The sequence below is a fragment of the Salmo salar genome, chromosome 25 (genome assembly GCF_965601325.2).
Source record: "Salmo salar chromosome 25, fSalSal1, whole genome shotgun sequence".
NCBI lineage: Eukaryota > Metazoa > Chordata > Actinopteri > Salmoniformes > Salmonidae > Salmo > Salmo salar.
The window spans coordinates 39779976-39807147 of NC_138315.1; the positions used below are offsets into that span (position 1 = coordinate 39779976).

The following is a 27172-nucleotide window of genomic DNA, read 5'->3' on the forward strand; positions in this document are numbered from 1 at the left end:
TTCCACTAATCTCATTGCAACTCCCCTCCAAGTCTCCGACCACTACCTTGTATCCTTTTCCCTCTCGCTCTCATCCAACACTTCTCACTCTGCCCCTACTCGGATGGTATTGCGCCGTCCCAACCTTCGCTCTCTCTCTCCCGCTACTCTCTCCTCTTCCATCCTATCATCTCTTCCCTCTGCTCAAACCTTCTCCAACCTATCTCCTGATTCTGCCTCCTCAACCCTCCTCTCCTCCCTCTCTGCATCCTTTGATTTCCTCTGTCCCCTATCCTCCAGGCCGGCTCGGTCCTCCCCTCCTGCTCCGTGGCTCGACGACTCACTGCGAGCTCACAGAACAGGGCTCCGGGCAGCCGAGCGGAAATGGAGGAAAACTCGCCTCCCTGCGGACCTGGCATCCTTTCACTCCCTCCTCTCTACATTTTCCTCTTCTGTCTCTGCTGCTAAAGCCACTTTCTACCACTCTAAACTCCAAGCATCTGCCTCTAACCCTAGGAAGCTCTTTGCTACCTTCTCCTCCCTCCTGAATCCTCCTCCCCCTCCCCCCCCCCCCTCCCTCTCTGCGGATGACTTCGTCAACCATTTTGAAAAGAAGGTTGACGACATCCGATCCTCGTTTGCTAAGTCAAACGACACTGCTGGTCCTGCTCACACTGCCCTACCCTGTGCTTTGACCTCTTTCTCCCCTCTCTCTCCAGATGAAATCTCGCGTCTTGTGACGGCCGGCCGCCCAACAACCTGCCCACTTGACCCTATCCCCTCCTCTCTTCTCCAGACCATTTCCGGAGACCTTCTCCCCTACCTCACCTCGCTCATCAACTCATCCTTGACCGCTGGCTACGTCCCTTCCGTCTTCAAGAGAGCGAGAGTTGCACCCCTTCTGAAAAAACCTACACTCGATCCCTCCGATGTCAACAACTACAGACCAGTATCCCTTCTTTCCTTTCTCTCCAAAACTCTTGAACGTGCCGTCCTTGGCCAGCTCTCTTGCTATCTCTCTAAGAATGACCTTCTTGATCCTAATCAGTCAGGTTTCAAGACTGGGCATTCAACTGAGACTGCTCTTCTCTGTGTCACGGAGGCTCTCCGCACTGCTAAAGCTAACTCTCTCTCCTCTGCTCTCATCCTTCTAGACCTATCTGCTGCCTTTGATACCGTGAACCATCAGATCCTCCTCTCCACCCTCTCCGAGCTGGGCATCTCCGGCGCCGCCCACGCTTGGATTGCGTCCTACCTGACAGGTCGCTCCTACCAGGTGGCGTGGTGAGAATCTGTCTCCGCACCACGTGCTCTCACCACTGGTGTCCCCCAGGGCTCTGTTCTTGGCCCACTCCTATTCTCGCTATACACCAAGTCACTTGGCTCTGTCATATCCTCACATGGTCTCTCATATCATTGCTATGCAGATGACACACAATTAATCTTCTCCTTTCCCCCTTCTGACAACCAGGTGGCGAATCGCACATATCAGACATATCAGTGTGGATGACGGATCACCACCTCAAGCTGAACCTCGGCAAGACGGAGCTGCTCTTCCTCCCGGGGAAGGACTGCCCGTTCCATGATCTCGCCATCACGGTTGACAACTCCCTTGTGTCCTCCTCCCAGAGTGCTAAGAGCCTTGGCGTGACCCTGGACAACACCCTGTCGTTCTCCACCAACATCAAGGCGGTGACCCGATCCTGTAGGTTCATGCTCTACAACATTCGCAGAGTACGACCCTGCCTCACACAGGAAGCGGCGCAGGTCCTAATCCAGGCACTTGTCATCTCCCGTCTGGATTATTGCAACTCGCTGTTGGCTGGGCTCCCTGCCTGTGCCATTAAACCCCTACAACTCATCCAGAACGCCGCAGCCCGTCTGGTGTTCAACCTTCCCAAGTTCTCTCACGTCACCCCGCTCCTCCGCTCTCTCCACTGGCTTCCAGTCGAAGCTCGCATCCGCTACAAGACCATGGTGCTTGCCTACGGAGCTGTGAAGGGAACGGCACCTCCGTACCTTCAGGCTCTGATCAGGCCCTACACCCAAACAAGGGCACTCCGTTCATCCACCTCTGGCCTGCTCGCCTCCCTACCTCTGAGGAAGCACAGTTCCCGCTCAGCCCAGTCAAAACTGTTCGCTGCTCTGGCACCCCAATGGTGGAACAAGCTCCCTCACGACGCCAGGACAGCGGAGTCAATCACCACCTTCCGGAGACACCTGAAACCCCACCTCTTCAAGGAATACCTGGGATAGGATAAAGTAATCCTTCTAACCCCCCCTTAAAAGATTTAGATGCACTATTGTAAAGTGGTTGTTCCACTGGATATTATAAGGTGAATGCACCAATTTGTAAGTCGCTCTGGATAAGAGCGTCTCCTAAATGACTTTCCATACCGCCCAAACAGATCCACAGATGATGCAATCTCTATTGCACTCCACACTGCCCTTTCCCACCTGGACAAAAGGAACACTTATGTGAGAATGCTATTCATTGACTACAGCTCAGCGTTCAACACCATAGTACCCTCAAAGCTCATCACTAAGCTAAGGATCCTGGGACTAAACACCTCCCTCTGCAACTGGATCCTGGACTTCCTGACGGGCCGCCCCCAGGTGGTGAGGGTAGGTTGCAACACATCCGCCACGTTGATCCTCAACACAAGGAACTCCACAGGGGTGCGTGCTCAGTCCCCTCCTGTACTCCCTGTTTACCCACGACTGCATGGCCAGGCACGACTCAAACACCATCATTAACGACACAACAGTGGTAGGCCTGATCACCAACAACGACGAGACAGCCTATAGGGAGGAGGTCAGAGACCTGGCCGGGTGGTGCCAGAATAACAACCTATCCCTCAACGTAACCAAGACTAAAGAGATGATTGTGGACTACAGGAAAAGGAGGACCGAGCACGCCTCCATTTTCATCGACGGGGCTGTAGTGGAGCAGATTGAGAGCTTCAATTTCTTTGGTGTCCACATCAACAACAAACTAGAATGGTCCAAACACACCAAGACAGTCGTGAAGAGGGCATGACAAAGCCTATTCCCCCTCAGGAAACTAAAAGATTTGGCATGGGTCCTGAGATCCTCAAAAGGTTCTACAGCTGCAACATCGACAGCAACCTGACTGGTTGCATCCCTGCCTGGTACGGCAATTGCTCGGCCTCTGACCGCAAGGCACTATAGAGGGTAGTGCGTATGGCACAGTACATCACTGAGGCAAAGCTGCCTCCTATCCAGGATCTCTACACCAGGCGGTGTCAGAGGAAGGCCCTAAAAATTGTCAAAGACCCCAGCCACCCCAGTCATAGACTGTTCTCTCTACTACCGCATGGCAAGCGGTGCCGGAGTGCCAAGTCTAGGACAAAAAGGCTTCTCAACAGTTTTTACTCCCAAGACATAAGACTCCTGAACAAGTAATCAAATGGCTACCCGGACTATTTGCATTGTGTCTCGCCACCCCTCTTTTACACTGCTGCTACTCTCTGTTTATCATATATGCATAGTCACTTTAACTATACATTCATGTACATACTACCTCAATTGGGCCGGCCAACCAGTGCTCCCGCACATTGGCTAACCGGGCTATCTGCATTGTGTCCCGCCACCCACTAACCGGTGTCTGTATGTAGCCTCGCTACTTTTATAGCTTCGCTACTGTATATAGCCTGTCTTTTTACTGTTGTTTTATTTCTTTACCTACCTATTGTTCACCTAACACCTTTTTTGCACTATTGGTTAGAGCCTATAAGTAAGCATTTCACTGTAAGGTCTACACCTGTTGTATTCAGCGCACGTGACAAATAAACTTTGATTTGAAATGCTAGAAATACATCTCTCTACAAATACTAGATAACGTGAAGATAATATAATAATAATATATGCCACTTAGCAGACGTTTTATCCAAAGAGACTTACAGTAATACGTGCATACATTTTACCTATGGGCCACAGCAGAAACGTTGTTGGGGGGAGAGATCACCCTCCAAGACAGTGCAGCTAGAATGAATCCATGTTATTAAAACAGCACAGACCGCTTTTTTCACTAAATGTATTGTGTATGTACTACTACTACACACACACACACACACACGCACGCGCACGCACACACACACACACACGCATGCACTTATTTCTCACACGCACAGACACACACAGAGGTTATTTTAAGTCTACTACCAGGATAAGGATGTGGGGGAGAGACTAGTGTATTAGTAGAGTGGAGCTGCTGTCGTCAGGTGTTGGGCTGGGTAGAGAGGCCCTAGATGTGGTACTTAACTGCATGGAGGAGTGAGGATGGATGGATTGATGTTTCGGGATGAAACGGTAAAACTCAAAGCTAAACTCATAACTAAAAAGCACATAATAGACAGAAAGAGAGAGAGAGAGAGACAGAGAGAGGGAAAGAGACAGACAGAGAGAGAGAGAGACAGAGAGAGAGAGACAGAGAGAGGGAGAGAGACAGAGAGAGAGAGAGACAGAGAGAGGGAGAGAGACAGAGAGAGGGAGAGAGACAGAGAGACAGACAGAGAGAGAGACAGAGAGAGAGAGAGAGAGACAGAGAGAGGGAGAGAGAGAGAGAGAGAGGGAGAGAGACAGAGAGAGGGAGAGAGACAGACAGAGAGAGAGACAGAGACAGAGAGGACAGAGAGACGAGAGAGAGAGAGAGAGAGAGAGAGAGACAGAGAGACAGAGAGAGGAAGAGAGACAGAGAGAGAGACAGAGACAGAGAGAGAGACAGAGAGGAGAGAGAGAGACAGAGAGAGAGAGAGAGAGAGAGAGAGAGAGAGAGAGAAGCTTACCATCTGTGTGTTGGTGGTCATAAGCTGAGGAACAGGAAGAAAAGCAAAATAAAGAGAGAAGAAGCAGAGAGGAGGAAGAAGAGAAGAAGAAGCAGAGAGGAGGAAGAAGAGAAGTAGAAGCAGAGAGGAGGAAGAAGAGAGAAAGTAATCAGGACATAGAATAAATGAATTCCAGGATGTTTCAACTTAAAGAGAAAAAACAGGACCAAAGGCAACAGTTAATATGACATAAATCAACCGTACAGAGAAAGATGCTATAGCGTTGTCCATATGAATGGAATCCTGATGGTCGCCAAGCTAAAGAGGACCACTGAGACCCTGATCACAACTAAACCACAACCTGACCATAACTTACCCATAGATAACCACAACCTGACCACATTGTCTTACTCTGGTGTTATGGGACAATCACGTGGAGATGGGTGTTCTAGAAACCATCACTATGGTGACTCTCAAATGGAACCCTTTGACCTACACAGTGCAGCTCTTCTGACCAGAGCCAAACAGGGTGTTGTTGAATCCAGCTAATGGTCAATGCTTATGACTTGGTGTTGGTCATCTGATCCTAGATCTGTAGTTGGGGGCAACTTGTCAACTGGTCCTTGACAGTTGTCCGTGGAGGCAGTAGCCGGGGCTCACCTGTCCGTTGCTAGTGAAGGTGGTGTTGTCGAACAGGAAGTAGGCACCAAAAAAGAAGATACAGGCATCGAATAAGCCCAGGCATGTCCAGTACAGGAACACGGGCCAGCGCAGGAGAGAGTTCTTAGCTATGTCCCTGGGAGAAAGTGAGAGAGGAGGCGTAGAGAGAGGGAGCGAGAGGGAGAAAGAGGGGTGGGGGTGAGAGGGGGAGAGAGGGAGAGAGAGGAAGAAAGAGAAGGGGGGAGGGAAGCGAGAAGGGGAAGAGAGAGAAAGAGGGAGAGCGAGAGAGATCGTGAGAGGAGGGGTAGAGAGATCGAGAGAGGGAATAGGGGGAAAGAGAGAGAGGAGAGAAGAGAGAGAGGGAATGGGGGAGAGAGAGCGAATGGGGAGAGAGAGAGAGAGAGAGAGAGAGAGAGAGAGAGAGAGAGAGAGAGAGAGAGAGAGAGAGAGAGAGAGAGAGAGAGAGAGAGAAGGGGGGGGCGATAGTGGCAAGTGAGAGCGAAGTAAAATTGTTAAACAAAACAAAACCTGTGAATTACATTGACTTTCAAATAAGTGTTCATTTGGGTGGGATGTTCCTCTGACCTGTACAGAGTGGGGTCTCTCTTCAGCGTCTCTATGCTGACGTGTTTCTCTATGAGGCTGTAGAGGAGGATGGGCAGGGAGGTGAAGCTGATGTTGTACAGAGTCAGGTAGGCTGTGTCGTACAGGGGCTGCACGGGGACACACAGAGCACAGTCAGTAATATACAGACTACACATGACCAAACAGGCAACCATGAGGTCATTTGGGGTGATTCTGAGCACCAACCTGCTGAGAGAATCCACAGAAGAACTGATAGAGGAACTGAGGGAAGATGAAGCACACATTCTGGAGAGAGAAAGAAAGGGACAGAAACAAAGTGAGAAAGTAAGGACTAAACATTGTTCATCATTCTATACTGACTCTGCTACTTGCAGCGTAGAGCCTGGAGGTTTGTGCTGTCCTGGGCCAGCTACCAGACTGGGGTGGTGTGGAGCCCCCAAGTTGTGTAATTCATTACTAAAGAATTGCAATGCGATCTCAGTAAATGCTCAGTATTAGTGTCATTAGTAAAGCCCACCTTATAGAAGAAGTACTGCACCAGCTCAGCGATGCGGATGTAGTAGATGTGGCCGTGAACTAGCAGCATCTTCTTCAGGTGTTTGAACTTTGGGATTGCATAGTCGCTGTTCCTCGCTGCCTGGCGACCCTCCTTACCCATGATGCCTTAAGAGGGAGGGAGGGATTGGTTGATTGATGGATTAACTGATAGAAAACAAACATACACCAAATGAGATATCTTGGAGCCAAAGCCCCCCACCAATCAAAGAAGAAAGATGAGTGCTAGCTGATGGTTCCCACCAATCAGAGTACAAACACACGGGGCTTGCCAATCAGTGTAGAGATGAGCTTACCTATGCCCACGTGTGCCTCGAGGATCATGCTGACGTCGTTGGCTCCGTCACCGATGGCCAGAGTGATGGGGTGCTCCTTAGATACCTTGATCAGCTTCACAATCTGGACAGACAACAGTCATACCACAACTCATTAAACACTTTAACTGACTGATCGACTGTCCATCCATCCAAACACCATCTCTCCCTGGATTCCCATGTGAGACAGGAAGTGAGATCACACCCACCTGTGCTTTCTGTAGGGGCGCCATGCGGCAGCAGAGAACGGCGCTGCAGTTCCTACAGATCTCCAGGAAGATCTCTCTGTAGTTCCCAGAGCCAGAGCTCTCTGGACTGGGCTTCAGCACCGCAGACAGGGTGGCCCCGTCGATGATCAGACCATAGTCCTGACAGTCTACAGACAGCCTGGGGAAAAACACACAGACACACAGATGTTAACACACAGAGATGCATGAATACTGTACATATACAGTACCAGTCAAAAGTTTGGACACACCTACTCATTCAAGGGTTTTTATTTTTACTATTTTCTTACATTGTAGAATAATAGTGAAGACATCAAAACTATGAAATAGTGCATATGGAATCATGTAGAAACCCCAAAAAGTGTTAAACAACTTAAAATATATTTTAGATTTTAGATTCTTCAAAGTAGCCACCCTTTGCATTTATGACAGCTTTGCACTCACTCAACCAGCTTCACCTGGAATGCTTTTCCAACAGTCTTGAAGGAGTTCCCACATATAATGAGCACTTGTTGGCTGCTTTTCCTTCACTCTGCGGTCCAACTCATCCCAAACCATCTCAATTGGGTTGAGGTCATCTGATGCAGTACTCCATCACTCTCCTTCTTGGTCAAATAGCCCTTACACAACCTGGAGGTGCGTTGGGTCATTGTCCTGTTGAAAAACAAATGATAGTCCCACTAAGCGCAAACCAGATGGGATGGTGTATCGCTGCAGAATGCTGTGGTAGCCATGCTGGTTAAGTGTGCCTTGAATTCTAATTAAATCACCGACAGTGTCACCAGCAAAGCACCCCCACACATCACACCTCCTCCTCCATGCTTCACGGTGGGAACCACACATGCAGAGATCATCAGTTCACCTACTTTGCGTCTCACAAAGACACAGCAGTTGGAACCAAAAATCTCAAATGTGGACTCGTCAGTCCAAAGGACAGATTTCCACCAGTCTAATGTCCATTGTTCATGTTTCTTGGCCCAAGCAAGTCTCTTCTTATTATTATTTGTGTCCTTTAGTAGTGTTTTGGCCTGATTCACACAGTCTCCTCTGAACAGTTGATGTTGAGATGTGTCTGTTACTTGAACTATGTGAAGCATTTATTTGGGCTGCAATTTCTGAGGCTGGTAGCTCTAATGAACTTATCCTCTGCAGCAGAGATAACTCTGGGTCTTCCTTTCCTGTGGCGGTCCTCATGAGAGCCAGTTTCATCATAGCGCTTGATGATTTTTGCGACTGCACTTGAAGAAACGTTCGAAGTTCTTGAAATGTTACGGATTGACTGACCTTCATTTCTTAAAGTAATGATGGACTGTCGTTTCTCTTTGCTTATTTGAGCTGTTCTTGCCATAATATGGACTTGGTCTTTTACCAAATAGGGCTATCTTCTGTATACCACCCCTACCTTGTCACAACACAACTGATTGGCACAAATGCATTAAAAAGGAAAGGAATTCCACAAATTAACTTTTAACAAGGCACACCTGTTAATTGACATGCATTCCAGGTGACTACCGCATGAAACTGGTTGAGAGAATGCTAAGAGTGTGCAAAGCTGTCATCAAGGCAAAGTGTGGCTACTTTGAAGAATCTCAATCATAACATATATTTTTGATTTGTTTAACACTTTTTTGGTTACTACATGATTCCATGTGTGTTATTTCATAGTTTTGGTGTCTTCACTATAATTCTACAACGTAGAAAATAGTAAAAATAAAGAAAAACCCTTGAACGAGTAGGTGTGTCCAAACATTTGACTTGTACTTGTCATGCTGTGTGCGCGCACGCAAAACACAGGATACATTGGTGTGTGTGTGAGTGTGCAGCGTACCCCGACAGGGAGCGCTGTCTCAGTACGGTTCTGCTCAGGTCAAACAGAACATCATGTAGACTCTGTTCCTCGGTTCGTTTCTTGGTCAGCTCCAATATTTGGGTGGAGCGGCGGAACAGCTTGCTAGCATAACATGTAGCAGCCGCCGTCTCCATCTTGTCCCCCGTCAGGACCCACACCTTCATCCCAGCCTTGTGGAGCGACTCGATGGTGTCTGCTGCCTTCTCCTGGAGCCTGCACAGCAGTCAATAGGTTAATAGCAATAAGCATCACTATAGGGGGTGTATGGACCTTTCAAAGAATGCAAGATATTTCTTTTTTTCTTTTTTTCTTTTTCACCTTTATTTAACCAGGTAGGCTAGTTGAGAACAAGTTCTCATTTACAACTGCGACCTGGCCAAGATAAAGCGTAGCAATTCGACACATACAACAACACAGAGTTACATATGGACTAAACAAAAAATGCAGTCAATAATACAGTAGAACAAAAGAAAACAAAAAGTCTATATACAGTGAGTGCAAATGAGGTAAGTTAAGGCAATAAATAGGCTATAGTGGAGAAGTAATTACAATATAGCAATTAAACAATGGAATGGTAGATGTGCAGAAGATGAATGTGCAAGTAGAGATACTGGGGTGCAAAGGAGCAAGAAAAATCAATAAATCAATAAATCAATAAATACAGTATGGGGATGAGGTACGTAGATAGATGGGCTGTTTACAGATGGGCTATGTACAGGTGCAGTGATCTGTAAGTTGCTCTGACAGCTGGTGCTTAAAGCTAGTGAGGGAGTTATGAGTCTCCGGCTTCAGAGATGTTTGCAGTTCGTTCCAGTCATTGGCAGCAGAGAACTGGAAGGAAAGGCGGCCAAAAGAGGAATTGGCTTTCGGGGTGACCAGTGAGATATACTCGCATGCTACGAGTGGGTGCTGCTATGGTGACCAGTGAGCTGAGATAAGGAGGGGCTTTACCTAGCAGAGACTTGTAGATAACCTGTAGCCAGTGGGTTTGGCGACGAGTATGAAGCGAGGGCCAACCAACGAGAGCGTACAGGTCGCAATGGTGGGTAGTGTATGGGGCTTTGGTGACAAAACGGATGGCACTGTGATAGACTGCATCCAGTTTGTTGAGTAGAGTGTTGGAGGCTATTTTATAGATGACATCACCGAAGTCGAGGATCGGTAGGATGGTCAGTTTTACGAGGGTATGTTTGGCAGCATGAGTGAAGGATGCTTTGTTGCGATATAGGAAGCTGATTCTAGATTTAATTTTGGATTGGAGATGCTTAATGTGAGTCTGGAAGGAGAGTTTACAGTCTAACCAGACACCTAGGTATTTGTAGTTGTCCACGTATTCTAAGTCAGAGCCGTCCAGAGTAGTGATGCTGGACGGGCGAGCAGGTGCGGGCAGCGATCGATTGAATAGCATGCATTTAGTTTTACCTCTGTTTAAGAGCAGTTGGAGTCCACGGAAGGAGAGTTGTATGGCATTGAAGCTCGTCTGGAGGTTAGTTAACACAGTGTCAAAGAGGGGCCAGAAGTATACAGAATGGTGTCATCTGCGTAGAGGTGGATCAGAGAATCACCAGCAGCAAGAGCAACATCATTGATGTATACAGAGAAGAGAGTCGGCCCGAGAATCAAACCCTGTGGCACACCAATAGAGACTGCCAGAGGTCCGGACAACAGGCCCTCCGATTTGACACAATGAACTCTATCAGAGAAGTAGTTGGTAAACCAGGCGAGGCAATCATTTGAGAAACCAAGGCTGTCGAGTCTGCCAACAAGAATGCGGTGATTGACAGAGTTGAAAGCCTTGGCCAGGTCGATGAATACGGCTGCACAGTAATGTCTCTTATCGATGGCGGTTATGATGTCGTTTAGGACCTTGAGCGTGGCTGAGGTGCACCCATGACCAGCTCTGAAACCAGATTGCATAGCGGAGAAGGTACGGTGGGATTCGAAATGGTCGGTAATCTGTTTGTTAACTTGGCTTTCGAAGACCTTAGAAAGACAGGGTAGGATAGATATAGGTCTGTAGCAGTTTGGGTCTAGAGTGTCACCCCCTTTGAAGAGGGGGATGACCGCGGCAGCTTTCCAGTCTTTGGGAATCTCAGACGATACGAAAGAGAGGTTGAACAGGCTAGTAATAGGGGTTGCAACAATTTCGGCAGATAATTTTAGAAAGAGAGGGTCCAGATTGTCTAGCCCGGCTGATTTGTATGGGTCCAGATTTTGCAGCTCTTTCAGAACATCAGCTATCTGGATTTGGGTGAAGGAGAAATGGTGGGGGCTTTGGGGGGTTGCTATAGAGGGTGCCGGGCAGTTGACCGGGTAGGGGTAGCCAGGTGGAAAGCATGGCCAGCCGTAGAGAAATGCTTACTGAAATTCACAATTATAGTGGATTTATCGGTGGTAACAGTGTTTCCTAGCCTCAGAGCAGTAGGCAGCTGGGAGGAGGTGCTCTTATTCTCCATGAACTTTACAGTGTCCCAGAACTTTTTTGAGTTAGTACTACATGAAGCAAATTTCTGTTTGAAAAAGCTAGCCTTTGCTTTTCTAACTGCCTGTGTATATTTGTTCTTAACTTCCCTGAAAAGTTGCATATCACAGGGGCTATTCTTTGCTAATGCAGAACGCCACAGGATGTTTTTGTGCTGGTCAAGGGCAGACAGGTCTGGAGTGAACCAAGGACTATATCTATTCCTAGTTCTACATTTTTTGAGTGGGGCATGCTTATTTAAAATGGTGAGGAAGGCACTTTTAAAGAATAGCCAGACATCATCTACTGACGGGATGTGGTCAATGTCATTCCAGGATACCCCGGCCAGGTCGATTAGAAAGGCCTCCTCGCAGAAGTGTTTTAGGGAGCGTTTGATAGTGATGAGGGGTGGTTGTTTGGTCGCAGACCCATTACGGATGCAAACAATGAGGCAGTGATCGCTGAGATCTTGATTGAAAACAGCAGAAGTGTATTTGGAGGGCGAGTTAGTTCGGATGACATCTATGAGGGTGCCTGTGTTTACGGATTTGGGGTTGTACCTGGTAGGTTCATTGATAATTTGTGTGAGATTGAGGGCATCAAGCTTAGATTGTAGGATGGCCGGGGTGTTAAGCATGTCCCAGTTTAGGTCACAGCTGGGGGCAGAGGGAGGTGTATAGAAAGCGGCAACAGTGAAAGACTTGTTTCTGGAAAGGTGAATTTTTAGAAGTAGAAGCTCGAATTGTTTGGGTACAGACTTGGATAGTAATACAGAACTCTGCAGGCTATCTTTGCCGTAGATTGCAACACCGCCCCCTTTGGCAGTTCTATCTTGGCGGAAAATGTTATAGTAGCGATGGAGATTTCAGGGTTTTTGGTGGTTTTCCTAAGCCAGGATTCAGACATGGCTAAGACATCCGGGTTGGCAGAGTGTGCTAAAGCAGTGAGTAAAACAAACTTAGGGAGTATGTTAACATGCATGAAACCAAGGCTTTTACGGTTACAGAAGTCAACAAATGAGAGCACCTGGGGAGTGGAGCTAGGCACTGCAGGACCTTGATTAACCTCCACATCACCAGAGGAACAGAGGAGAAGTAGGATAAAGGTACGGCTAAAGGCTATACGAACTGGCCGTCTAGCACGTTTGGAACAGAGAGTAAAAGGAGCAGGTTTCTGGGCACGATAGCATAGATTCAAGGCATAGTGTACAGACAAACGTAAGGTAGGATGTGAGTACATTGGAGGTAGACCTAGGCATTGGGTAATGATGAGAGAGATATAGTCTCTGGAGACGTTTAAACCAGGTGATGTCATCGCATATGTAGGAGGTGGAACAACATGGTTGGTTAAGGCATATTGAGCAGGGCTAGAGGCTCTACAGTGAAATGAGACAGTAATCACTGACCAGGACAGTAATGGACAAGGCATATTGATATTAGAGAGGGGCATGCGTAGCCAAGTGAACATATGGGTCCAGTGATTGGTTGGGTTGACTGGGGACACGGCGATTCAGACAGTTAGCAGGCTGATGCTAACAAGCTAACAGTTAGTAGGCCGGGGCTAAACAAGCTAGCAATTAGCAGACCGGGGCTGGCAAGCAAGCAGTAGGCAGACCGGGGCTAGCAGTTAGCAGACCGGGGCAGGCAAGCTAGCTGTTAGCAGACTGGGGCTAGCAAGTTAGCCTTTGGGGGACGTCGCGATGGGGGTAAGTCTGTTTTTGCCTCTTCGTGCGGTGACGTCGATAGACCAGTCGTGGAATTAGTAGGGTTCCAAGTAGCTCTAGGTAGCTAGCAGGCCGGTTAGCAGAATGGCCCTTCAGCGGTCGTCACGCCTGAGAGGCCTGTTGGAATCCTCGGGCAGATTATGTCGGTATTCCAGTCGTAGAGGATCGGCAGGGTTCCGTGCCCCGTACCGGCAGTAGAAGGGGTCCGGATATTGTAGCCCAGGAGTGGGCTTCGGTGGTAGCACAGGAGCCCTGGCCGAGGTAGCTTCAGGCTAATTGGTGCTTGCTCCGGGATGGAAACGCTAGCCAGGAGTAGTCACCCGGGATTGCGGTTAGCTAGTTGCGAAGATCCAGATGAAAATGTTCAGAGTTTGCGGTAGGAATCCGGGGATATGGGAAGAAAAAAATATATATAATAATAATAATAGGTCCATTATGCTCTGGTTTGAGTCACGTTGTTCGAACTGGTGAGAGCTTTCCGAGCTAAAGGTTAGCTGATGGTCTGATGACTGATAGCTGGTAGGTAGTTAGCTGGCTAGCTTCAGTTGAGGGATTCCAGATCCGAAGTAAATAGAAATACTTTAGAAAAGAAAAAAACAGATCCACGCCACATTGGGTGAGGCGGGTTGCAGGAGAGTATTTAGAAGTTGAGGTTTAGGAAAATATTTAAAAAAGATATGCGAATAAAAGGATGTAAAAAGATATATACAAGGGACACGACAGGACAAAGACGTCTGACTGCCACGCCATCTTGGACAAACGTCGAAGATAGATATCAATGATTACAGTACTGATCAACAACCTATTTATTTTATATTGATTCATTTTAAATATAATGTAAAGATAACCTCTAATTAAAAATCCTGATTAAAACAGTACATTGATTCTACACAATGAAGGATTGTAAAAACAATCAAGGCAGAGGAGTCAATAGTATTTCCCTTGTGGTCCTTGATAACTACTGTAGCCAATAAGTCTCCTTGTCCTGTAGCCAATGGGTTAACACACTGATCAATCACTCAGTATAAGTATTGATGACTAATCTACAGTATACATGGCTAGGTCAACGTGTACCATACACCAGAAGGATAGTCCATTAGGAAATCAAGCTGTCATTAATCAGGAAATCCATGATAGTAAATCTACCACACATCACTCTCTCTTTATTGGCATGGGAAACATATGTTAACATTGCCAAAGCAAGTGAAATAGATAATAAACAAAAGTGAAATAAACAATAGATATGGGTCTCTCTCTCTTTCCCTTTCTCTTATATATATATATATATATATACACATCCCCGTTCAAAAGTTTGGGGTGACTTCGAAATGTCCTTGCTTTTTAAAGAAAAGCTAATTTTTTTGTCCATTAAAATAAAATAAAATTGATCAGAAATATAGTGTAGGCATTGTTAATGTTGTAAATGACTATTGTAGCTGGAAACAGCAGATTTCTTATGGAATATCTACATAGGCGTACAGAGGCCCATTATCAGCAACCATCACTCCTGTGTTCCAATGGCACGTTGTGTTAGCTAATCCAAGTTGATCATTTTAAAAAGGCTAATTGATCATTAGAAAACCCTTTTGCAATTATGTTTGCACAGCTGAAAACTGTTGTTCTGATTAAAGAAGCAATACAACTGGCCTTCTTTAGACGAGTTGAGTATCTGGAGCATCAGCATTTGTGGGTTCGAATACAGGCTCAAAATGGCCAGAAACAAATAACTTTCTTCTGAAACTCATCAGTCTATTCTTGTTCTGAGAAATGGAGGCTATTTCATGCAAGAAATTGCCAAGAAAATTAAGCTCTTGTACAACGGTCTTCCCTGTGGCTCAGTTGGTAGAGCACGGTGTGTGCAACGCCAGGGTTGTGGCATCGACCCCCCTCCCCCCCCCCCCCCTGCGGGCCCCGGCGCCGGGGCGCGCGCGCGGCTCTACTCCCTTCACAGAACAGTGCAAACTGTCTCTAACCAGAATAGGAGTGGGAGGCCCCAGTGCACAACTGAGCAAGAAGACAAGTACATTAGCCCCCGTGATATGCAACTTTTCAGGGAAGTCAGGAACCAATGTACTCAGTCAGTTAGGAAAACCAAGGCTAGCTTTTTCAAACAGAGATTTGCATCCTGTAGCACTAATTCCAAAAAGTTTTGAGACACTGTAAAATCCATGGAGAATGTATATACAGGTGAAGTGGGAAGTTTATATACATCTTAGCCAAATACATTTAAACTCAGTTTTCACAATTCCTGACATTTAATCCTAGTAAAAATTCCCTGTCTTAGGTCAGTTAGGATCACCACTTCATTTTAAGAATGTGAAATGTCAGAATAATAGTAGAGAGAATGATTTATTTCAGCTTTTATTTCTTTCATCACATTCCCAGTGGGTCAGAAGTTTACATACACTCAATTAGTATTTGGTAGCATTGCCTTTAAATTGTTTAACTTGGGTCAAACGTTTCAGGTAGCCTTCCACAAGCTTCCCACAATAAGTTGGGTGAATTTTGGCCCATTCCTCCTGACAGAGCTGGTGTAACTGAGTCAGGTTTGTAGGCCTCCTTGCTTGCACACACTTTTTCAGTTCTGCCCACAAATTTTCGATGGGATTAACTTTGTTGTCCTTAAGCCATTTTGCTGCAGTCCCTCCTGTAGCAAAGCACCCCCACAACATGATGCTGCCACTCCCGTGCTTCATGGTTGGGATGGTGTTCGTCGGCTTGCAAGCCTCCCCCTTTTTCCTCCAACATAATGATGGTCATTATGGCCAAACAGTTCTATATTTGTTTCATCAGACCAAAGGAAATTTCTCCAAAAAGTACGATCTTTGTCCCCATGTGCAGTTGCAAACCGTAGTCTGGCTTTTTTATGGCGGTTTTGGAGCAGTGGCTTCTCCCTTGCTGAGCGGCGCTTCAGGTTATGTCGATATAGGACTCGTTTTACTGTGGATATAGATACTTTGTACCTGTTTCCTCCAGCATCTTCACAAGGTCCATTGCTGTTGTTCTGCGATTTATTTGCACTTTTCGCACCAAAATACGTTCATCTCTAGGAGACAGAACACTTCTCCTTCCTGAGCGGTATGACGGCTGCGTGTTCCCATGGTGTTTATACTTGCGTACTATTGTTTGTACAGATGAACGTGGTACCTTCAGGCGTTTGGAAATTGCTCCCAAGGATGAACTAGATCTTTGGAGGTTTTCTGAGGTCTTGGCTGATTCTCTTTTGATGTTCCCATGATGTCAAGCAAAGAGGCACTGAGTTTGAAGGTAGGCCTTGAAATATATCCACAGGTACACCTCCAAATGACTCAAATGATGTCAATTAGCCTATCAGAAGCTTCTAAAGCCATGACATCATTTTCTGGAATTTTCCAAGCTGTTTAAAGGCACAGTCAACTTAGTGAATGTAAACTTCTGACCCACTGGAATTGTGATACAGTGAATTATAAGTGAAATAATCTGTCTGTAAACAGTTGTTGGAAAAATGACTTGTGTCATGCACAAAGTAGATGTCTTAACCGACTTGCCAAAACTATAGTTTTTTAACATGACATTTGTGGAGAGTGGTTGAAAAACGAGTTTTAATGACACCAACCTAAGTGTATGTAAACTTCTGACTTCAACTGTATATATTTAAGTGGCTTCCTCTCTCTTACTGCCTCCTGTGTCCCGCTCTCCTACCTGTCCTCCACAGCCGTGGCCCCCAGCAGGGTGAAGTCCCTCTCGATGAGGTCATAAGCCTGCGCCAGTCGCTGCTCCCTGTCCTGCAGGGCTAGCTTGGCGTCGCTCAGCTTATGACACGCCTCCTCGTACTCTGCTAGGGAGAGACTTCTGTATGCCACACACAGGGTCCGCAAGCCCTCCTGACAGAGGTAAAGGTGAGATGGTTAGGGTTCTCTCTTAGTACTGTGGCCCTATCACTATAGTAGGTATAAGAGTCGGGTTGTGTGACTGAATATATACTGTACATTCAGAAAGTATTCAGACGCCTTGACTTTTTCCACATTTTGTTACGTTACAGCCTTATTCTAAAATTGGTTAAATATATTGTCTCATCAATCTACACACAGTACCCCATAATGACAAAGCAAAAACAGTTTTTTATACATTTGTGCAAAAAATGTTGCATTTTGGAATATCACATTTACATAAGTATTCAGACCTTTTACTTAGTACTTTGTTAAAGCACCTTTGGCAGCAATTTCAGCCTCAAGCCTTCTTGGGTATGACGCTACAAGCTTGGCACACCTGTATTTGGGGAGTTTCTCCCATTCTTCTCTGCAGATCCTCTCAAGCTCTGTCAGGTTAGATGGGGAGCATCACTGCACAGCAATTTTCAGGTCTCTCCAGAGTTGTTCAATCAGGTTCAAGTTCGGGCTCTGACTGGGCCACTCAAGGACATCCAGAGACTTGTCCCGAAGCTACTCCTGCATTGTCCTGGCTGTGTGCTTAGGGTCGTTGTCCTGTTGGAATGTGAACCTTCGCCCCAGTCTGAGGTCCTGAGTGCTCTGAAGCAGGTTTTCATCAAGGATCTCTCTGTACTTTGCTCCGTTCCTCTTTCCCTCAACCCTGACAAGTCTCCCAGTCCCTGCTGCTGAAAAACATCCCCACAGCATGATGCTGCCACCACCATGCTTCACCGTAGGGATGGTGACAGGTTTCCCCAGACGTGATGCTTGGCATTCAGGACAAAGAGTTCAATCTTGGTTTCATCAGACCAGAGAATCTTGTTTATCATGGTCTGAGAGTCTTTTAAGTGTCTTTTGGCAAACTCCAAGCGGGCTGTCATGTGCCTTTTACTGAGGAGTGGTTCCGTCTGGCCACTCCACCATAAAGGCCTGATAGGTGGAGTGCTGTATAAATGGTTGTCCTTCTGAAGGTTCTCCCATCTCCACAGAGGAACTCTTGAGCTCTTTCGGAGTGACCTTTGGGTTCTTGGTCACCTCCCTGACCAAGGCCCTTCTCCCCCAATTGCTCAGTTTCTTGGTGGTTCCAAAATTCTTCCATTTAAGATTGATGGAGGCCACCGTGTTCTTGGGGACCTTCAATGCTGCAGAAATGTTTTAGTACCCTTCCCCAGATCTGTGCCTCAACACAATCCTGTCTCGGAGCTCTACAGACAATTCCTTCCACCTCATGGCTTGGTTTTTGCTCTGACATGCACTGTCAACTGTGGGACCTTATATAGACAGGTGTGTGCCTTTCCAAATCATGTCCAATCAATTGAATTTATCACAAGTGTACTCCAATCAAGTTGTAGAAACATCAAGGATGATCAATGGAAACAGGATGCACCTGAGGTCAATTTCGAGTCTCGTAGCAAAGGGTCTGAATACTTATGTAAAAACCTGTTTTCGCTTAGTCATTATGGGGTTGTGTATGTAGATTTCTGAGGAAATGTTTTTATTTAATCAATTTTAGAATAAGGCTGTAACGTAACAAACTGTGGTAAAAGTCTATTGGTCTGAATACTTTCCCAACGCACTGTATATATTTGGAGTTTTAATTAGGGTACAGGCATATAAGGAGTAAGAGTATTGGGTTAAGGAGTGTGTTTAGGGAATTGGTGTAGGTATAAAGACAGAGGTAATACTGTCTATACAGCGTGTGTGTGTGTTCGAATACCCGAGCCGACAAGGTGAACCTCTGTTGATGTGCCCTTGAGCCAGGAACTTAATCCTGATTTTCTCCAGGGTCGCTGTACTACTATGCCTGACCCTATAAAACAACACATTTCACTGCACCTATCCGGTGTATGTGACAATAAAAAAATTACAAATATTGCTATCCGGAAATACCCAAAAGTCCTCACGAGGACAAAGGCTATTTTAGGTTTAGTGGTTAAGCCTAAAAGGTTAAGGGTTACAATTAGGGTTAGGAGTTAGGGTAAAGGGTAAGGTTAGGGCTAGGAAAATAGGGAAGAAATGATTTTGAATGGAAATCAATTGAAGGTACCCAAAAGGATAGTAAAACATATGCTGCATGTTTGTTTGTATGTGTAGACTTACCAGAGCGTTCTGCTCCACCCGCGCCCTCACCTGCCCCACCTTCCCTGAAACCACTCTGGGGAAGATGGAGGAGTCAGCCCCCTTACAGAACAACAGGTACTCCCCTGGGGACAACACAGTTAGTTAAGACAGTGTGAGTGAGAAAGATCATGTTGAGATAGATCATGTCTATGTGTGTGTGTTTGTATGTGTGTTACCTGCACTAGACTTGACAATGACGCTCATTCTCCTCCTGACAGAGTCAAAGTTCAGCACGTGTAGCAGCTCAAACCTGGAACACACACCAGAGTAGATGTCTCGTTTAGTATCAGCCAAAATACACAGCAACACCAGTGGCTAAAGACAAGCAAATACACAGCAGGCCTTTGTAAAGAGGAATTATCCTTCTCTGTCCCTCCCTTATCTCTTCTCCCTCCCTTTCTTCCTCCTTCGTTCTCTCTAAACAGCTGTTTAGACTGCCCATTGCAGAGGGGGATGTAGATACTGATGTTATACAAGCAGTGCCTATGGGATTCAAACCTGCTATTTATACCCTTGATAAAAACTACTGTCCCACACGATCTACTGGCTTCTGCTCCCACACTCTTCTGTATGTCTTCTCACAGGGCTTTCACACTCTTCTATGTGTCTTCTCACAGGGCTTTCACACTCTCTATGTGTCTTCTCACAGGGCTTTCACACTCTTCTATGTGTCTTCTCACAGGGCTTTCACACTTTTCTATGTGTCTTCTCACAGGGCTTTCACACTCTCTATGTGTCTTCTCACAGGGCTTGCACACTCTTCTATGTGTCTTCTCACAGGGCTTTCACACTCTCTATGTGTCTTCTCACAGGGCTTTCACACTCTTCTATGTGTCTTTTCACAGGGCTTTCACACTCTTCTATGTGTCTTTTCACAGGGCTTTCACACTCTTCTATGTGTCTTTTCACAGGGCTTTCACACTCTTCTATGTGTCTTCTCACAGGGCTTTCACACTCTTCTATGTGTATTCTCACAGGGCTTTCACACCCTTCTATGTGTCTTCTCACAGGGCTTTCACAATCTCAATGTGTCTTCTCACAGGGCTTTCACACTCTCTATGTGTCTTCTCACAGGGCTTTCACACTCTTCTATGTGTCTTCTCACAGGGCTTTCACACTCTTCTATGTGTCTTTCACAGGGCTTTCACACTCTTCTATGTGTCTTCTCACAGGGCTTTCACACTCTCTATGTGTCTTCTCAAAGGGCTTTCACACTCTCTATGTGTCTTCTCACAGGGCTTTCACACTCTTCTATGTGTCTTCTCACAGGGCTTTCACACTCTCTATGTGTCTTCTCAAAGGGCTTTCACACTCTCTATGTGTCTTCTCACAGGGCTTTCACAGTCTTCTTGGCAGTGTTGTCTTACTACAGGGAAGTTGTCTTATTGCAATATTGTAAACACACCACCTAAAGTATCTAGTGACAATTGGCAGCAATATGGATTTAACTTCTATTAATTAGGTTGAATTAATAACTTGTGATATGAATGTGTAACTCTATGGTAACTCCCTGCTTTCACAGGAAGCTGTGAAATATGAAATTAAAAGATGTTGTGAGCAGAGCCCCACCTCTCAATCTCATCCTCCTTATTGAGAATTTCCATATGACGGTCTTTGAGTCTTAGATATGTGTACCCCAACCTGAGAGAGAGAGACAGAGAGCCAGATGAGGGAGAGAGAGGGGGACAGAGAGCGAGATGAGGGAGAGGGGGACAGAGAGCGAGATGAGGGAGAGAGAGAGGGGGACAGAGAGCGAGATGAGAGAGAGAGGGGGACAGAGAGCGAGATGAGAGAGAGAGAGAGAGAGAGAGAGAGAGAGAGGGACAGAGAGCGAGATGAGGGAGAGAGAGAGAGAGGGGGACAGAGAGCGAGATGAGGGAGAGAGAGAGAGAGGGGGACAGAGAGCGAGATGAGGGAGAGAGAGAGAGAGGGGGACAGAGAGCGAGATGAGGGAGAGAGAGAGGGGGACAGAGAGCGAGATGAGAGAGAGAGAGAGAGAGGGGGACAGAGAGCGAGATGAGAGAGAGAGAGAGAGAGGGGGACAGAGAGCGAGATGAGAGAGAGAGAGAGAGAGGGGGACAGAGAGCGAGATGAGGGAGAGAGAGAGAGAGGGGGACAGAGAGCGAGATGAGGGAGAGAGAGAGAGAGGGGGACAGAGAGCGAGAGAGAGAGAGAGAGGGGGACAGAGAGCGAGATGAGGGAGAGAGAGAGAAGGGGACAGAGAGCGAGATGAGAGAGAGAGAGAAGGGGACAGAGAGCGAGATGAGGGAGAGAGAGAGGGGGACAGAGAGCGAGATGAGGGAGAGAGAGAGGGGGACAGAGAGCAAGATGAGGGAGAGAGAGAGAGGGGGACAGAGAGCGAGATGAGAGAGAGAGAGGGGGACAGAGAGCGAGATGAGAGAGAGAGAGAGAGAGAGGGGGGGGACAGAGAGCGAGATCAGAGAGAGGGGGACAGAGAGAGAGATGAGGGGAGAGAGAGAGAGAGAGAGGGGGACAGAGAGCGAGATGAGAGAGAGAGAGAGAGGGGGACAGAGAGCGAGATGAGAGAGAGAGAGAGAAGGGGACAGAGAGCGAGATGAGGGAGAGAGGGACAGAGAGAGGGGGACAGAGAGTGAGATGAGAGAGAGAGAGAGGGGGACAGAGAGCGAGATGAGAGAGAGAGAGAGAGAGAGAGGGGGACAGAGAGCGAGATGAGGGAGAGAGAGAGAAGGGGACAGAGAGCGAGATGAGGGAGAGAGGGACAGAGAGCGAGATGAGGGAGAGAGAGAGAGACAGAGGGGGACAGAGAGCGAGATGAGAGAGAGAGAGAGGGGGACAGAGAGCGAGATGAGAGAGAGAGAGAGAGAGAGGGGGACAGAGAGCGAGATGAGGGAGAGAGAGAGAGAGAGGGGGGGACAGAGAGCGAGATGGAGAGAGAGAGAGAGAGAGAGAGAGAGAGAGGGGGACAGAGAGCGAGATGAGAGAGAGAGAGGGGGACAGAGAGCGAGATGAGAGAGAGAGAGAGAGAGAGAGAGGGGGACAGAGCGAGATGAGAGAGAGAGAGAGAGAGAGAGAGAGAGAGGGGGACAGAGAGCGAGAGAGAGAGAGAGGGGGACAGAGAACGAGATGAGGGAGAGAGAGAGGGGGACAGAGAGCGAGATGAGAGGGAGAGAGAGAGGGGGACAGAGAGCGAGATGAGAGAGAGAGAGAGGGGGACAGAGCGAGATGAGAGAGAGAGAGAGAGAGAGAGGGGGACAGAGAGCGAGATGAGGGAGAGAGAGAGAGGGGGACAGAGAGCGAGATGAGGGAGAGAGAGAGAGGGGGACAGAGAGCGAGATGAGAGAGAGAGAGAGAGAGAGAGAGAGGGGGGGGGACAGAGAGCGAGATGAGAGAGAGAGAGAGGGGGACAGAGAGCGAGATGAGGGAGAGAGAGAGGGACAGAGAGCGAGATGAGAGAGAGAGGGGGACAGAGAGCGAGATGAGAGAGAGAGAGAGAGAGAGAGAGAGAGAGGGGGACAGAGAGCGAGATGAGAGAGAGAGAGAGAGAGAGGGGGACAGAGAGCGAGATGAGGGAGAGAGAGAGAGGGGGACAGAGAGCGAGATGAGAGAGAAAGAGAGAGAGAGAGAGAGGGGGACAGAGAGCGAGATGAGAGAGAGAGAGAGAGAGAGAGAGAGGGGGACAGAGAGCGAGATGAGAGAGAGAGAGAGAGAGGGGGACAGAGAGCGAGATGAGAGAGAGAGAGAGAGAGAGAGGGGGACAGAGAGCGAGATGAGAGAGAGAGAGAGAGAGAGAGGGGGGGACAGAGAGCGAGATGAGAGAGAGAGAGAGAGAGGGGGACAGAGAGCGAGATGAGAGAGAGAGAGAGAATGTTCAGTAGGTTAGAGAAAAGGCATGACTATTTGGGTGCTTTTCTGTATTATCCCTAAGTGTGTGTATCACCAAGTATGTGTGTATTGTTAAGTGTGTGCATGTATTGCTTAGTGTGTGCGTGTATCTGTGTCTTTCAGTGTGTGTGTGTGTCCTTCAGTATGTGTTTGTATGTGTGTGTTTTTGTGTTCTTCAGTGTGCGTGCGTGTCCGTTCTTCAGTGTGTGTGTGTATGTGTGTGTGTGTGTGTGTGTGTGTGTGTGTGTGTGTGTGTGTGTGTGTGTGTGTGTGTGTGTGTGTGTGTGTGTGTGTCCTTCAGTGTGTGTGTGTTTCAGTGTGTGTGTGTGTGTGTGTGTGTTTCAGTCGGTGCGTGTGTTTCAGTGTGTGTCCTTCAGTGTGTGTGTGTGTGTGTGTTTGTGTGTTTCAGTGAGTGTGTGTTTTTGTGTTCTTCAGTGTGCATGTCCGTTCTTCAGTGTGTGTGTGTGTGTGTGTGTGCGTGTGTGTCCTTCAGTGTATGTGTGTTCTTCAGTGTGTGTGTGTCCTTCAGTGTGTGTCCTTCAGTGTGTGTGTGTGTGTCCTTCAGTGTGTGTGTGTGTGTGTGTGTGTGTGTGTGTCCTTCAGTGTGTGTGTGTTCTTCAGTGTGTGTGTGTCCTTCAGTGTGTGTCCTTCAGTGTGTGTGTGTGTGTCCTTCAGTGTGTGTGTGTGTGTGTGTGTCCTTCAGTGTGTGTATTGTTCTTCAGTGTGTGTATTGTTCTTCAGTGTGTGTATTGTTCTTCAGTGTGTGTATTGTTCTTCAGGGTGTGTATTGTTCTTCAGGGTGTGTATTGTTCTTCAGTGTGTGTATTGTTCTTCAGTGTGTGTATTGTTCTTCAGTGTGTGTATTGTTCTTCAGTGTGTGTATTGTTCTTCAGGGTGTGTATTGTTCTTCAGTGTGTGTATTGTTCTTCAGTGTGTGTATTGTTCTTCAGTGTGTGTATTGTTCTTCAGGGTGTGTATTGTTCTTCAGTGTGTGTATTGTTCTTCAGTGTGTGTATTGTTCTTCAGGGTGTGTATTGTTCTTCAGTGTGTGTATTGTTCTTCAGTGTGTGTATTGTTCTTCAGTGTGTGTATTGTTCTTCAGGGTGTGTATTGTTCTTCAGTGTGTGTATTGTTCTTCAGGGTGTGTATTGTTCTTCAGTGTGTGTATTGTTCTTCAGTGTGTGTATTGTTCTTCAGTGTGTGTGTGTGTCCTTCAGTGTGTGTGTGTGTGTGTGTGTGTGTGTTCTTCAGTGTGTGTGTGTGTCCTTCAGTGTGTGTGTGTCCTTCAGTGTGTGTGTGTGTCCTTCAGTGTGTGTGTGTTTGTGTGTGTGTGTTCTTCAGTGTGTGTGTGTCCTTCAGTGTGTGTCCTTCAGTGTGTGTGTGTGTCCTTCAGTGTGTGTGTGTTTGTGTGTGTGTGTCCTTCAGTGTGTGTGTGTGTGTGTGTGTGTGTGTGTGTGTGTGTGTGTGTGTGTGTGTGTGTGTGTTTCAGTCGGTGCGTGTGTTTCAGTGTGTGTGTGTGTGTGTGTGTGTGTGTGTCCTTCAGTGTATGTGTGTTCTTCAGTGTGTGTATTGTTCTTCAGTGTGTGTATTGTTCTTCAGGGTGTGTATTGTTTTTCAGTGTGTGTATTGTTCTTCAGTGTGTGTATTGTTCTTCAGGGTGTGTATTGTTCTTCAGTGTGTGTATTGTTCTTCAGGGTGTGTATTGTTCTTCAGTGTGTGTATTGTTCTTCAGGGTGTGTATTGTTCTTCAGTGTGTGTATTGTTCTTCAGGGTGTGTATTGTTCTTCAGTGTGTGTATTGTTCTTCAGGGTGTGTGTATTGTTCTTCAGTGTGTGTATTGTTCTTCAGTGTGTGTATTGTTCTTCAGGGTGTGTGTTACCTCTTCATACCCTCCACCAGAGCCACCTCATCAGGAGAGGATGATATGTAGGAGGAGGTGGCTTTTCCCTGGTGGATCCCTCTCTTGATGCTCTCCACTGTCTCCTCCTCCTTCACCTGCACCGTGTGGCACAGACACAGAGCCCGGAAGAACAGGTCCTCATGCTCCTAGACATACACACTGTTAGACACACACAGACAGACACACACAGACAGACACAGAGCCCGGAAGAACAGGTCCTCATGCTTCTAGACATACACACTGTTAGACACACACAGACAGACACACACAGACAGACACAGAGCCCGGAAGAACAGGTCCTCATGCTCCTAGACATACACACTGTTAGACACACACAGACAGACACACACAGACAGACACAGAGCCCGGAAGAACAGGTCCTCATGCTCCTAGACATACACACTGTTAGACACACACAGACAGACACACACAGACAGACACAGAGCCCGGAAGAACAGGTCCTCATGCTCCTAGACATACACACTGTTAGACACACACAGACAGACACACACAGACAGACACACACAGACAGACACAGAGCCCGGAAGAACAGGTCCTCATGCTCCTAGACATACACACTGTTAGACACACACAGACAGACACACACAGACAGACACACACAGACAGACACAGAGCCCGGAAGAACAGGTCCTCATGCTCCTAGACATACACACTGTTAGACACACACAGACAGACACACACAGACAGACACACACAGACAGACACAGAGCCCGGAAGAACAGGTCCTCATGCTCCTAGACATACACACTGTTAGACACACACAGACAGACACACACAGACAGACACACACAGACAGACACACACAGACAGACACAGAGCCCGGAAGAACAGGTCCTCATGCTCCTAGACATACACACTGTTAGACACACACAGACAGACACACACAGACAGACACACACAGACAGACACACACAGACAGACACACACAGACAGACACAGAGCCTGGAAGAACAGGTCCTCATGCTCCTAGACATACACACTGTTAGACACACACAGACAGACACACACAGACAGACACACACAGACAGACACACACAGACAGACACAGAGCCCGGAAGAACAGGTCCTCATGCTCCTAGACACACACACTGTTAGACACACACAGACAGACACACACAGACAGACACACACAGACAGACACAGAGCCCGGAAGAACAGGTCCTCATGCTCCTAGACACACACACTGTTAGACACACACAGACAGACACACACAGACAGACACGCACAGACAGACACGCACAGACAGACACATGCGCAGACAGACAGACAGACACGCACAGACAGACAGACACACAGACACATGCGCAGACAGACACACAGACACACGTGCACAGACAGACAGACAGACAGACAGACAGACAGACAGACAGACAGACAGACAGACACTCTCTCTCTCTGTCTTACCCTGTGGTCTCCTCCAGGTGAAGAGTCGATCATGTCTATACTAGAAGCAGCACTGAGGATCTGTCCATTACAGATGGCGTGGGGGATATAGACGTGTCCGTCCACACAGCACTCTATGAACTCCATGTTGTTCTCTGTTAATGTCCCCGTCTTATCAGTAAACACATACTCCACCTGCACATACACAGAACAGGTAGATGCTGATCTCAGGTCAGCATACATCTAACATCTCATTAGAAGTGTCTGTGCAGTATATGCACATTATACGTGTGTGTGTGTCTGTGTGTGTGTGTGTGTGTGTGTGTGCGCACACGAGTGAGTCTAGTATATCTATATCTATATATACCTGTGCGTGAACACGAGTGAGTCTAGTATATCTATATCTACAGTGCCTTGCGAAAGTATTCGGCCCCCTTGAACTTTTCGACCTTTTGCCACATTTCAGGCTTCAAACATAAAGATATAAAACTGTCATTTTTTGTGAAGAATCAACAACAAGTGGGACACAATTATGAAGTGGAACGAAATTTATTGGATATTTCAAACTTTTTTAACAAATAAAAAACTGAAAAATTGGCCGTACAAAATTATTCAGCCCCTTTACTTTCAGTGCAGCAAACTCTCTCCAGAAGTTCAGCGAGGATCTCTGAATGATCCAATGTTGACCTAAATGACTAATGATGATAAATAGAATCCACCTGTGTGTAATCAAGTCTCCGTATAAATGCACCTGCTCTGTGATAGTCTCAGAGGTCCGTTTAAAGTGCAGAGAGCATCATGAAGAACAAGGAACACACCAGGCAGGTCCGAGATA

At 47.1% G+C, this 27172-nt stretch overlaps 1 protein-coding gene across 5 annotated transcripts in view; it reads right to left on the reverse strand.

Moving 5' to 3' along the window:
• Positions 1–27172, reverse strand: part of LOC106595097 (phospholipid-transporting ATPase IH) — a 115859-nt gene that overhangs the window by 14870 nt on the left and 73817 nt on the right. For 3 of the 5 annotated variants that reach the window (XM_082969146.1, XM_082969148.1, XM_082969149.1), the window contains exons 13-26: positions 26359–26532; positions 24913–25079; positions 20739–20810; positions 19346–19419; positions 19149–19252; positions 16822–17003; positions 8936–9169; positions 7090–7267; positions 6863–6965; positions 6529–6674; positions 6237–6296; positions 6012–6139; positions 5427–5562; positions 4788–4811 (exon numbers count right to left, since the gene is read on the reverse strand). In XM_082969146.1, the coding sequence (XP_082825272.1) occupies positions 4788–4811; positions 5427–5562; positions 6012–6139; positions 6237–6296; positions 6529–6674; positions 6863–6965; positions 7090–7267; positions 8936–9169; positions 16822–17003; positions 19149–19252; positions 19346–19419; positions 20739–20810; positions 24913–25079; positions 26359–26532 (1782 nt within the window). The remainder of the gene's footprint in view (positions 1–4787; positions 4812–5426; positions 5563–6011; positions 6140–6236; positions 6297–6528; positions 6675–6862; positions 6966–7089; positions 7268–8935; positions 9170–16821; positions 17004–19148; positions 19253–19345; positions 19420–20738; positions 20811–24912; positions 25080–26358; positions 26533–27172) is intronic. The other 2 variants (XM_082969147.1, XM_082969150.1) reach the window with 1 other exon arrangement.